Here is a 13,253-nt window from a genome sequence, read left to right as displayed (position 1 = left end):
AAATAAAAATAAGAATAAAAAAGAAAGAATAAAAAATAAGAAGGAGAAGAAGAAGGAAGAAGAATACAGGCAGCCGTCAACTTATAACTACAATTGAGTGTCAGAGTATATTCATGAACTGGAATAGAGCATGGTAACAAGGTTAGGCAATGAATAGGTATAGCAGCTAAGTCAGCCAATGAGGACCGTTTGGAAACTGAAACTAGAAGTAGCTTAGGCAGCTATGTTAAACTCTGAGTCTGTCTATTGAAGATGAAACTGCTTCTCTCCTCTGCTGTGTATCTTGCCTGCCTGCTGAACTAAAGTGAAACTGAGGTCTGTTTCTTGAGCTGAAGCTGAGTTGCTGTTCTGCTCTGTACTTGTAACATGTCTGCTGAAGTTACTTGCAACATGTTTCTGTCTGAGTTTGCTCCATGTTGGAGAAATCTACAAATGATTTGTAAAATCGACTTATTATGTTTATGAATATGTTAAATGAAGCCTCAGCCATCTGTGTTTGTTTTTCTGGTGCTGAATTAATGCTGCAAAACTCTGAGTATTGAGTCCAAAATTTATGTTGCTAATTGACACATTTGTCAAGTCAGTTCTAGCCCCATTTTGTGAACTTTCTTGCCACTGCTATTAAGTGAATCAATGCAGTTGTTAAAGTTAGTAGCATGGATGTTAAGTGAATCTGGTTTTCCCATTAACTTTGCTGGCCAGAAAGTCGTAAAAGGGAATCACATGACCACAGGGATGCTACAACAGTCATAAGTGTGAAAAATGGTCAGATGGCCCTTTTTTCCCAGTGTCACTTTGAATGGTCAGTGAATGAACTGTTGTGAGTCGAGAATAGAGTAGAGTAGAGTAGAATAATGGAATATGGAACGGAATGGAATGGAATGGAATGGAATGGAATAGAATAGAATAGAATAGAATAGAATAGAATAGAATTAGAACAGAAAATAGAACAGAAAATAGAACAGAAAATAGAACAGAACAGAATAGAATAGAATAGAATAGAATAGAATAGAATAGAATAGAATAGAATAGAATAGAATAGAATAATGGAATGTAGAATAGAATAGAACAGAACAGAACAGAATTCTTTATTGGCCAAGTGTGATTGGACACGAAAGGAATTTGTCGGTGCAAATGTTATCAGTGTACATAAAAGGAAAGATACATTCATCAAGGGTCAAGAATCATAAGGTACAACATTTAATGATAGTCATAGGGTACAAATAAGCAATCAAATCATACTAGGAAACAGCCAATATAAATCGTAAGGATACAAGCAACAAAGTTATAGTCATACAGTCACAAGTGGGAGGGGATGGGTGATAGGGGAGTGATGAGAAGATTAACAGTAATAGTAGTGCAGACTTTGTAAATAGTTGGACAGTGTTGAGGGAATTATTTGTTTAGCAGAGTGATGGCTTTTGGGGAAAAAAACTGTCCTTGTGTCTAGAAAACTGTTGCATTAGGTATGTTCGCTGCCTTGAGTTAATAATAAAGGTGGGAATGTAAATAAATAATATATCTGGAGGACTAGAATTGGATGGTCCCTGCAGTTGCCCTAGAATCTTTCTGCTTAGTCAGAGAGCTGGAGGGATCCAGGGAAAAAGGTGAGGATCGTGGGATCATCGAGCCTGGGATTTAGTTTCTAGCATCTGCTGTTCATGGGTTGAACTTTCTCTGGTTATAAATAGAAATTGGTGGCATTGAAGCTGACCTGAAACCTGAGTAGGGTTGGGAGAAAACTCCCAGGATGTTCTGTCTAAGGTTTATGAAGACGCTAACAAACATACATTAGTCCCACAACCCTTTTCTCTTTATTTCAATTAGTTATACAAGGCCAAACGGGCCACAAATTCAACACAGAGCTTCAGGTTTCAAACCAACCAGTACGAACAAAGTTGCTTCCTGCAAAGACTCCTGTCCCTTTGCTCCTCCTTTAGGTCTTATGGGAGGGGCCAATCACCTCCAAGCCTTACTCCCTAGTCGCCCCTTTTGTCTTAACCATTCTTGTCTTCTGGCAGCTCTATGCACACATGGAGGGCTCAGTTGGACTTCTTAGCCTTGTGGGCAATTTCAGTGATTATCCAAAAGTTTCCGGTGGGTGTGTTGAGACATAGTGCTCATTTCCCAGAAAGTTGCTTGATGCTTGAGTCCACAAGGAAATTTGTTGACACCCCATTTATGTATCTTTTATCCCCTGGAACAAGTGGATGCAAAAGTTTGGACTGAAGTGGCCTGCCTTATCTTTGCTTTTTGCTCTGCCTTATCTTTTTTTGCTCTTTTCATTTTTTTCAATGCCAGGGTTCCAAGTAATAGATCCAGAAACTAGAAGGGCTTCTGTGGGCTGCAGATAGATTTTTGGAGACTGGGATGAGGGTTGGGTGGGAGAGAGAGGGGGGAGGAGGAGAGAGAGAGAGAGAGAGAGAGAGAGAGAGAGAGAACAGTAAACATTTAAAGATGCAATAAGATATGGATTGGGCAACATTAAGAGTGGAGTTTTCAGGCACAATATGTGCAAAAAGTGCTGAAATGCATAATTGCACAAATTTGTCTATGCACCATATATATCTGGCTATAAGCTTCTTTTTTAAAAAACCTCCTTTCTCCTTTTTATGCACGTATCCCATAAAGAGATCTAACTGCTGCTTAAATGCGTGTTTATAACTCTTAAGAGACAGATCTCCACCTCATAAATGTGAATTGCTTCCCTCTTAGTTAACTGTTCTGGCTTCCAGGCCTGAGTTTCCTCTTGAAAAGTAGAGGCTGCTTCAGGTCACCCCTTCTCTTCCTCTCCTTCCCCTCCCTCTTTTTGGATAGCCTCAAATGGGACAGCATCCGGGAGCAGCTGGATCAATTTGCAAAGATCGCCAGCACGTCCAAAGGTGGTCGGATCGGGATTGAGGAGTTTGCTAACTATCTGAAGCTGCCTATCTCGGATGTCTTGCAAGAACTGTTTACTCTCTTTGACAGAGTAAGTACTGTGTCCGCTCCTGCCAAGGGCAAAACAAAACGAGCATTGTAGTGCTTGCAGAAATGAAGCTCATGGGAAAGAGGTGGGGGGAGGGGAAAGAGAGAAACACACACAGAGAGAGAGAGGAGGGGAGGGAGGGAGAGACAGAGAGAGATCGATCTTGTATGTGTGCATAAAGAAAAGAGAATTGCAATATGTAATATAAAACTGATGAGAAGTTCTGCAGTGTTGAGCTGGAGGTGGGCACTAGGATTTGTAGAAGAGCCAACAAACCAGAGAAAAGACTGAAGAGGGAGGGGTTGCTTGAAAAGTCTTCCCCCTTCCAAATTTGCAGAAGGAAAATTCCACCTCCGCTCAGCTTGGGCGAGGCCCCGTGCCCACAATAAATTCCAGCTGTGGAAAACATGACGTGTGCGGACATGAAGGATTGCTATTTCCTTTGGCAGCAGAATCCGTTCTTGCAGAACACGCCCAGCTCGGCTGTCTTCACACACACACACACACACACTCAGAGCTTCTGAAAGACGCTGCAGGTTCTGGGGCTCTCCACCATGTTCCTTGCTCAAGCTTTGCTAGATGCGGCCACCAGTGGTGGCGGAGGCAGTGGCGGTGGAGGAGGAGGAGGAGGTGGTGGTGCCGGAGCCTTCCTGAAGAACTTGACAGGAGGAGGAGGTGGTGGTGGTGGAGGAGGAGGAGGTGGTGGTGCTGGAGCCTTCCTGAAGAACTTGACAGGAGGAGGAGGTGGTGGTGCTGGAGGAGGAGGAGGAGGTGGAGGTGGTGGTGGTGCTGGAGCCTTCTTGAAGAACTTGACAGGAGGTGGAGGAGGTACTGGAGGTGCCCTCATACAAGGCCTTGGTGGACTCTTGTCTGGAGGAGGAGGAGGAGGAGGAGGCAGTGGTGGTGGTGGAGGAGGAGGCAGTGGTGGTGGTGGCGGTGGCAGCAAAGCCACCAACGTTTTGGGTCTTCTCGGAGGTCTGGTGAACATCATCAGTGAAGCCGCAGCCCAGTACAAACCAGAGCCCCCGCCAGCTCCTCGCAGCCATTTTGCCAATGTGGAAGCCAACGAAAGTGAGGAACTACGCCAGTTCCGAAGGCTCTTTGCCCAACTGGCCGGCGATGACATGGAAGTGTGTGCCACCGAGCTGATGAACATCCTCAACAAGGTGATGGCCCGCCATCAGGACCTGCAGTCCGAAAGCTTCAGCCTGGACACTTGCCGAAGCATGGTGGCCGTCATGGACAGCGATGCCACGGGCAAGCTGGACTTCTACCAGTTCAGGTATCTCTGGAACAACATCAAGAAGTGGCAGTGCTCTTTCAAAGAGTACGCCGGCCCGGCAGGGAGAATCGAGATGAGGAATCTGCCCGCGGCTTTCAAGGCCGCCGGGTTTAACCTCCATGAGCAGCTCTACGCCCTGATGATCCGCCGTTATGCTGACGAAGACGGCACCATGGATTTCAACAACTTCATCAGCTGCTTGGTCCGTCTGGATGGAATGTTCCGGGCCTTCAAATCCCTGGACCGACGTGGTGATGGAAAAGTCCAGATGAATATTGAAGAGTGGTTGCAGCTCACTATGTACTCTTAAAACAAGCAAGAGCTGGAAAGACAAAGCAGTGGTTTGCTCCACCTTGGACTGTACCATTTATGGGGGGATTGAGGGAAGAGGGCTAGATGTAAAATTGCTTCTGCCAAGACTTGAATTAAACCTTCCTGCTTACAGTGAGTGCCTTTTGGCTGATAGCACCTGTGGGTTATTGAGATTAGCCAACGCATGCATTTTTAAAGAACATTTGCTTATTGCTTATGTTTTGGTTTGTTGTTCATGTCTGTGCCTGAATTCTGCAACAGTATTAAGGTTGTAAGCTCATGTTAGCACTGTTGGAAATGTGTGGGAACCTGGGGGTTAGTTCATAGGCAATTAGGAGGAAAACCCAGTATTTTGTTGCAAAATAAAAGATAGCCTGCTCTCCTTAGGTTAACGCCTACATTGTGCAAAACGAAGCGACTGTTATTATCATAATTCCAAATTCACTCCCTCTCTGCTTTAGGAGAGTATGTTTTGATGTCCTTTACGTATTTTGTTTCCAATATTGTTCTTATCTTCTCCTCGTAAATTGATATTCAGGGATTCTAAGCCTTGAATAATCTCCCTGGTCTGGTTAAGCTAGTTCTTCTTGTGCTTTTTCAAAAGTCTGACTGACTTTAATTTACAGATGTTTCTATTGTTGAACATAACCTGGGATCTCAGTTATGCCAGGAGCTCTGGTGTCCTCTGATCAGGATTTTAAACTCATTTTTGAAGGAATAATATGAATAATTGGCTCACCCAGCCTGTTCCCCTGTAGATTCCGGATATCTATGTTTCCATCATAGTCAGTTATGGCAATTTGGAGTGGTGGAAATAGCACTCTGGGAGATTTGGAAAACAACACGTTGTGTAAACACAATCAGAGGAAGATGACACCTGCAGCTTCTGGGTTAGCATGTTTTTTGTTGCTTTTGCTGGTTTGTTGAAAGAAATTGTGGCAAAAATAGATCTTTTCTGACTAGTCATTTAAAGGTCTCTCCGTTGTAAAGAAGAGAAAATAAACTTGGATGATAACAAAAGGAGAATACTGTGGGTTGTTTGATTGTTTTGTAGCTATGTGGCCCAAAGTGGCAGGGAGTGATATACTTTGCTTTACTAGACCTTTCTTTTTTTTCCAAAGAAATCCTGCTTTATATGTGTGGGTTGACATAAAACTCTTGACCATCTTAAGCTGTGAGCATTTGTGGCAGGTGGAGAAATGAGGCCCTGGATTAAACTTGGTTATTTGTTTTTGACCTGGAAAAATACTTTAGATGTGGTGACTTGGACAGACCCAAAGATGACATCTCTATCTCCTCTGGAACAGATCTTTGCTCTGAGTAAATCTGGTAGAGGTCTCAAAATGTGCTTGTTCTTTCTCACTGATTTTGATGGGCTCCGTGACTCAAATCTATGCCATTGTGTGTTGACTTGATTTGGGGCTTTTCCTGTGGTGAGTTGAGTGTTTTGGAGGTACTGGCCTTCATGCCTTCTTGACCCAACTCTAGTTGGAAAAACTCTAGTTGAAATAATATGAGAAGCAGCATCTCCAAACCAGCTCGGAGAAAGAGGGCATGTTCTAATTGCTTGCTCCATGACAGTTGTGATAGCTGTGTCTCTCCTTGGCCAAAAGTTTCAGAGGATAATTTACTGTTCCAGAAAAGTTCCTTGTTTTAGTTGAGGAACCCAACTGGGCAGCTTTCTAAACTCTGGATAGCCAGATCGTGCAGCTGCAGGCCTTATTAAGACTCTGAGTGCCCCGGATTATATTAAAAAATATTCCTCCTCATTACCTGGTTCTCCCTAAAACCATGTCATTCTCTCTGGCCATTGAAATCATCCATCCATCCATTTGAAATTGTTCATATGTGTCTTTGGGTCCTATCTGATCATTGTTACTACGTTAAATGCATGATCTGATGTTGGGCCTTACGCAGTGGCGGGATTCAAATAATTGAACAACCGGTTCTCTGCCCTAATGATTTCTTCCAACAACCAGTTCACCAAACTGCTCAGAAAGATAACAACCAGTTCTCCCAAAGTGGTGCGAACTGGCTGAAGTTGTCCCTCCTGTTGTTTTGGGCTATTGATGTTTCTCGGGATAATTCCATCCTTTTAAAAGGAAAAAAAAAAGAAAGACCATCTTACAAGGGTGGTGCCACCAAATAAGGAGATAAAAGATTCACCCCATGGATGTACTTGCATTATTTAGAGTAGAGGTCTCCAAACATGGCAACTTTAAGACTTTTGGACTTCAACTCCCAGAATTCCTCAGCCAGCTATGCAAGTCTTAAAGTTGCCAAGTTTGGAGACCCCTGATTTAGAGGGCTGCTTTAGCCAAGGAATATGTTTAAAGTTTTTTTTTTGGGGGCAAGTTTCCATTGCAGATCTTTTTGAAGAGGTGGGGAACTGTATTGAAATACTACTCTGTTTTTAATTGCCCGTCCCTTCTTTAAGTACAGAAACACACCTTCATTTTGGTTCTCTCTCTTTCTGTCTCTCTCTCTCTCCTGCATATTCCTTTGCAAGGAAAACAAGGCCTCCCTCGAGAGTCAAGCAGTTCCCTTTATTTATTTATTTTATTTATTTATTTTATTTATTTGATTTGCCAATTGTTTACAAGATAATAAGTATAAGTGTATACATAGTTGTGAATACATGAAATGGGTACATATAAGAAAAATAAAAGAAGAACAAGAGAAACAATAGGACAGGGACGGTAGGCACATTGGTGCGCTTATGCACACCATTGATCATTTGATGGGCTGGTTTCTTGGCAACGCATTCAAGGATCCTCCCTCTGCTTTGGGGCTAAGATGTTGTAAGGCCCTAACTGCTCCCCCTTGCAGTTCTGAGGCTACCTCTCCGAGTCATAACCTTGCCTTGGCTGGCTGGGATCAAGCCAGGTGCTGCTTTTCTACTGCATCACAAGAGCGGCTGCTGATCTCTGTAGGCCAAAATAAGCATCGCTGACAAATCTACGCAGCGAAAGTCCAGCCCTTCCCTTCCCTTCCCTCCCCTTTTCAAGGCAAGCTTCCAAGAGGCAGAAACGTCACATGGAAGCAGAGAAAGTCGATGGATGGCAATCCTGAAACCAGCCCCACTTCCTTTCCAAAGGAGAGTCAAGAATTCGCCCTCGTAGGTCAAGGAAGGTCAAAACCCATGGGGTTTCCTGGAAATCTCCTTAAAAAAGAAACACCTCGGAGGCTCATTTTGGCACCGTAAAGAGCGGCCGTCACTTCTTTTCCTGTTCTAGAGAGGTGTGGGGGCAATTCATGTTTGTTTTGCCAACTGGGTTTTTTGCATCTGTTCAAAACACAACATTCTTGATTTAGGAGGGTGAAGAGAGAAGCCAAAGTTTCTTGGCAGCTAAAATCTGTATCTGGAGCTGCTCTTCTGTAATTTGTTTGCAGGGAATTGTGACATGGTCACAAACGTGTTTACGGAAATGAACTTTGGGGGGGGCGGGGCTCAATTAAAATTTTAGGAGAGGGTTTCAGGCAGATGACTCAAAGAGCTTTGGATTTGGGAGAGTGTCCTAGTGTACATTTTGGGCTCACAAGCCTTACCTGCCCAGGTAGTTTCAGGGGCTGCCTATAACCTCACTAGGGGGATTCAGGTTTATTTATTTTATTTATTTATTTATTTATTTATTTGATTTGCCAATTGTTTACAAGATAAGTATAAGTGTATACATAGTTGTGAATACATGAAATGGGTACATATAAGAAAAATAAAAGAAGAATAAGAGAAACAATAGGAAACAATAGGTTGGTGTTTTTGTTTGCTTTCAGAGGCTCAGTTCAGAAAAGGAACAGAATTGAACAAAAGTCCAGGCCTACTTTGTTGGAAAAGTTAACAAAACTTTATTTTTTGTTCAAGCAAAGGCATTCTTTTTTTTTTCTTTGCTCCTCCCCCCAGCAGAAGTCATTCTTCCTACATTCCAGAAGGAAGATAGAAGTTTTCAAGGGCTGTTCCCATTGTGGGTTGCATTCCGTTCTCCTTTGAAACCAGGAATGTAATTATCTCCCTAAGGCTGGTATTCAAGTCTGTAAGTTTAACCCTTTCTGTGCTGACACTGGCAGACTGAAAGAGGGTGCAATTATTTGGGCCTGAATGCCAAGCCAGAAAGATTTTGAAAGGGCGCCGCCCTGCAGTGAATAACTCCACAAAGTCTGTTGCCTCTTTCTTGGATCTTATAAAATCTGATTCAGACTTTTTGGGCTCTTGCCAAGGATCTGTTCTCACTACTTGGTTGGTTGTTGTTACTGTTGTTATGTTCTTCATCACCATTATTTTTAGGGGACTGAAGGCTAAAACATACGAAGAACGGTTGCTGGAATTGGGTATGTTTAATGAAAAGAAGGATTGCTTTCTTGATGGAATGGTTGTTTTGAAAGGACATCCACCGAATGGATAAGGGAAAGAGACGTCAGCATCACGAAGCAACTTCAACAATGTTTGTGATTGTCTTGTGTCTCGTTCAGAACGGCGATGGGACCATTGATTTTCGAGAATATGTGATTGGTTTGTCAGTCCTGTGCAATCCTGCCAACACGGAGCAGACGATTCAGATGGCATTTCAGGTAAATCCTCTTCATTGAGGACTCAAGGTGTGCTGCAGCACGGATCTGCAATTACAGGTAGGGCATATCTGTGGGTGGAGAGATTTGTGCAGAGCCTGGCACATCAACCTGGGAATCATTGGATGAGGACAGTCTTGTTAGTCTCTGGTCTCCAAACTTGGCAACTTTAAGACTTGTGCACTTCAACTCTCAGAATGGTTGGCTGGGGAATTCTGGGAGTTGAAGTCCACAAGTCTTAAAAGTTGCCAAGTTTTGAGATTCCTTGATCCACTGCACTCTAAATGGGACGATGGCATCCTTTTAGACTAACAAGTCTAAATTTTCATGATCAAGAGCTCATCATGTGAAAGCTTCACAAAATTGCGGGCCATATATTTATTTACTTCCTTTCTCCTATGGGTGGTCTGTGTTTTTTTTTCACCATCTCGGATCCTGTACAAGAATCCTGGAAATTGGACGGTTGTATATTGTATATTGTATCTTAGCTGTTCCTAGCCCTGCACTCTTCTGGACAGAGAGCTCTGAAGTTGTTCCTGGGATCTATTGGATCCACTCTCTCAGCTTAAGAGACACAGTCCTGAGTGCTCCTACCACCTGGGAACCAAACTGGCCTTGATTTTTCCAGATCTTCTTTAGTTCCCCCTTCAGACCCTGATCTTTCTCCAACTTCCCCTCCTCCTCCTCCTTTTGATGTTGCTGTCACTTGGCACTGCTACATCTCTTATTACTCCGGCCTTCTGATCTGAAATCAGGTGCTCTTCCTGATGGGGAAGCCATGATTTGGGTGATACTAGGTGTTCTTCTGAGAATGGGACTACATGCAGGGGTGGTTCTCTTCCTGATTGCTGGGTGGGCATGGCTGCGGTGGGCGTGGCCTAGTCGGACTCTTGCACATGGTGTGTGTGTGTGTGGGAGGGGTGTTTTTGCCCTTCCCAGACTCCCGAGGTTTCCTCGAGCCTCCAAGAGGGTGAAAATAGCCTCCCCCAGGCTCTGGAGGCTCTCTGGAAGCCGGAAACAGGCCCATTTCCGGCCTTCCTGAACTTCCGGGAGGCCCATTTTTCACCCTCCTTGAGCCTCCGTGCGCGCCCTGCCATTATCTGCATCCAAAACAGGCTGTGTGGGGACTCCTGGGAGGGGAGGGGTGGGCAGGGCCATCCAGGAGTGGGATTTGGGGGTTCTCCAAACTGCACAGATTCTTAGCCAGGGTTTCTCCTGAACCCACATGAACCCCCAGCAGCCCACCTCCTGACTACGTGGCTCTAAAGTAGCGAGAAGTTCATAACAGAGAAGTTGGTTCTTATGGGAACTAAGTCTTCTACCACTTCAAGACGAAAAGCAGAGCCTTCAAAAGGGGTGGACAGAATGCCAATCCTCGGATGGCTTTAAAAGAAATCTGGGAAGGGTTTTCCATGCATTCAAAGATTGATGTGGAGATGTCTGGAAGCTGAGCTTTGTCCTCCTTCCTGACCCACCCTCTTTGTTTTCAGCTTTTCGACATTGATGAAGATGGCAGCATAACGGAAGACGAATTTGCCCTAATTCTCCGTTCATCACTTGGGCTTCCTGACCTCGATGTTTCAAACCTCTTCAAGGAGATTGATGCTGACAAATCTAACAAACTCTCCTATGGTAAAGCAGCCAAGTAGGGAATTAAGGAAATGAAGATTCGAGGGGTACAAGTTGGGAGGAGACTTTGGGGGTGTCATGGAATGGAATGTGGGAAGGAACTTAGGAGATGGGATGAAGAGATGCTGCCAAGGGAACAATCAGATAACAGAATAACAGAGTTGGAAGGGATCTTGGGAGTCTTCTCGTCTAAGCAGGAGACCCTGTGCCATTTTAGGAAAATGGTTGTCCAATCTCTTCTTAAAAACCTCCAACTTCTGGAGGCAAGTTGTTCCACTGATTAATTGCTCTAATGGTCAGGAAATTTCTCCTTAGTTCTAGGTTGCTTCTCTCCTTGGTTAACTTCCATCCATTCCTTCTTGTCCTGCCTTGAGGTGCTTTGGAGGGTAGGTTGATCCCCTCTTCCTTGTGGCAGCCCCTCAAATATTGGAAGATTGTTATCATGTCACCCCGGTCCTTCTTTTCATTAAACTAGATAATAGAACAGCATAGCCCACAGCTGTATAACTGGCCAGGCAAGAGGATCTTAAAAGAGACCCTCCCTAGTTTCTTCATCTGTAAAGGAAATGCGGAGGGGAGAGAATTTTATGTCCAGACTTGCAAAGTTCTGTCAATGTAGCCTCACAATAAAGTTGACTTAGGCCAAGGATCTTCAAACTTGTCAAATTTAAGACTTGTGGACTTCAACTCCCAGAATTCCTGAGCTAACATGACTGGAGGAGGAATTTGGAAGTTGAAGTCCACAAGTCTTAAAGCTGTCAAGTTTGAAGGCCCCTGATCTACAGTATCTATCTTCTACCTAACTACCTACCTATCAATCAATCAATCAATCAACCAATCATCTATTTATATAATCCAAGGGTCTTCAAACTTGGCAAGTTTAAGACTTGTGGACTTCAACTCCCAGAATTTCCAAGCTAACATGACTGAAGGAGGAATTCTGGGAGTTGAAGTCCACAAGTCTTAAAGCTGTGAAGTTTGAAGACCCCTGACTTTAGGTCGTCTGGTTGTGATTCCTATCTGGTTTACCTACCACACACAAGTTGCCTTCTCCTGGTTTAGTGTGACCTCAGACCAGTCCCCGTGTTTGAAATAACTGTTGTTCGTTCTTTTATTTTTAGAAGAGTTCAAGGATTTTGCTGAGAAGCACCCTGAGTATGCCAAGCTGTTTACAACATACCTCGAGCTGCAACGCTGCCAGCTGTTGACAGAAGCGGAATTCACTTCCGGGGAAGTCACCCCTACCACCCCAAGTTTTCTGTCTTCTTCTGAAACAACTCCGTTGGCAAGGAACAAAGTCTGCCCACTAGTGACCGAAGACGAACATTCAAATATTTCAGATAAAAAAGAAGACTGAACCCCAAAAGCCTAATAATATATTCCTTAATTTAAGCTGCAGAAGGATTCCTTTTATTAAATCCAAATCTTGGTGGGATTTTTTTTTAAAATCTAGACTGAGTAAAGCAAAAACCTTGCTTTGGGGATGTATCTGTTCGTATGTTGTATGTCGAGAACTATTTTTCAATAAATAAATTTTGGGGAATGTTTTGCTGCTACTCTTGCCTTCGCGATGATTCTGTTTCCAGAAGAATAATTTACACTGAAGTTGGAGGAGAAAAAAGTATACTAGGCTACGGTATCCCAAAATCAGAAACACCTTTTCTGACTAACACGTTTTTATTCAAAGGCAACACTTTTGTGAGCTGCAGCTTAGGCTTTTGAATGATGATGAATAATGATGATGAATCATGATGATGAACTATATGAGGCGTGGTTAAGAGAACTAGGTATGTCTAGCCCAGGGGTGCCAAACTCAAGGCTGGCTCTGGCCTACTGGATGCTTAGATCTGGCTCGCGGCGCTGCCCTGGAAACAGCAAAAGTCCAGTCCGTGGAGCCCCTGCCAGTGAAAATGGAGTTCGGTGGGGAGGGGCACATGCAGCCCTCACAAAGTTCATTTTTGGCCACGACGACCTGCAGCCCTCTGCCAGTGAAAACGGAGCCCCATTTTCGCTGGCGGAGGACTGCAGGAGGCCGTCGTGGTCAAAAACGGAGCTCGAGAGGGCCGCATACAGCCCAGTGGTGGTATTGCATTTTTTTTACTACCGGTTCTGTGGGTGTGGCTTGGTGGGCGTAGCAGGGGAAGGATACTGTAAAATCTCCATTCCCTGCCACTCTTGTAGGAAGATTACTGCAAAATCCCATTCCCTCTCCACCCCACTAACCTGCTTTCCAGCTCCGTTCTCCTATGCAGGGCAACCAAAGAAGACCCAGCCGACTCAATAGGGGACTCAATAGGAGGCAGAGAAGAGATGCAGGAAGGGCCAGTCAGAGGCCTACTCAAAATTTCTGCTACCGGTTCTCCAGAACTGGTTAGAACCGGCTGAATGCCACCTCTGACACAGCCCCGCTGAACTCCATTTTCTCTTGCAGAGGGCTGCAGGAGGCCGTTGCAGACGAAAATGGAGCTCGCGAACCTGTTTTCACTGGCAGAGCATTTG

The 13,253-nt window shown here is 44.3% G+C and overlaps 2 protein-coding genes across 8 annotated transcripts in view; both read left to right on the top strand.

The window, feature by feature from the left end:
• LPCAT2 (lysophosphatidylcholine acyltransferase 2) overlaps positions 1-12,306 on the top strand; it is a 29,601-nt gene extending 17,295 nt beyond the window's left edge. For both annotated transcript variants that reach the window (XM_026686337.2, XM_087971440.1), the window contains exons 11-14: positions 2,818-2,971; positions 9,030-9,128; positions 10,616-10,757; positions 11,876-12,306. In XM_026686337.2, coding sequence (XP_026542122.2) covers positions 2,818-2,971; positions 9,030-9,128; positions 10,616-10,757; positions 11,876-12,111 — 631 coding nt within the window. In that variant the 3' untranslated portion in view covers positions 12,112-12,306. The remainder of the gene's footprint in view (positions 1-2,817; positions 2,972-9,029; positions 9,129-10,615; positions 10,758-11,875) is intronic.
• LOC113424573 (calpain small subunit 1-like) lies at positions 3,135-5,588 on the top strand. 6 transcript variants are annotated; one of them, XM_087971444.1, is made up of 2 exons: positions 3,135-3,754; positions 3,797-5,588. In XM_087971444.1, exons 1-2 carry the CDS (start codon positions 3,523-3,525, stop codon positions 4,558-4,560), a joined length of 996 nt encoding a protein of 331 aa, XP_087827570.1. In that variant the 5' UTR covers positions 3,135-3,522; the 3' UTR covers positions 4,561-5,588. The 6 variants fall into 6 exon arrangements, with proteins under 6 accessions (XP_087827570.1, XP_087827569.1, XP_087827573.1 ...); XM_087971447.1 differs by having other exon boundaries at positions 3,136-3,574; positions 3,644-5,588; XM_087971446.1 differs by having other exon boundaries at positions 3,136-3,574; positions 3,641-5,588.
• Positions 12,307-13,253: the final 947 nt, after the last annotated feature.

Source organism: Notechis scutatus, chromosome 9, assembly GCF_049901735.1.
Source record: "Notechis scutatus isolate UNSWTSFEM ecotype Mainland chromosome 9, rNotScu1.2, whole genome shotgun sequence".
In the NCBI taxonomy this organism is placed as follows: domain Eukaryota; kingdom Metazoa; phylum Chordata; class Lepidosauria; order Squamata; family Elapidae; genus Notechis; species Notechis scutatus.
This window is presented reverse-complemented; position numbering and strand designations above follow the sequence as displayed.

What these genes read in the sequence shown, in the direction of transcription:
- LOC113424573 (XM_087971443.1), top strand. Translation starts at nt 3,523, where the DNA reads ATGTTCCTTGCTCAAGCTTTGCTAGATGCGGCCACCAGTGGTGGCGGA.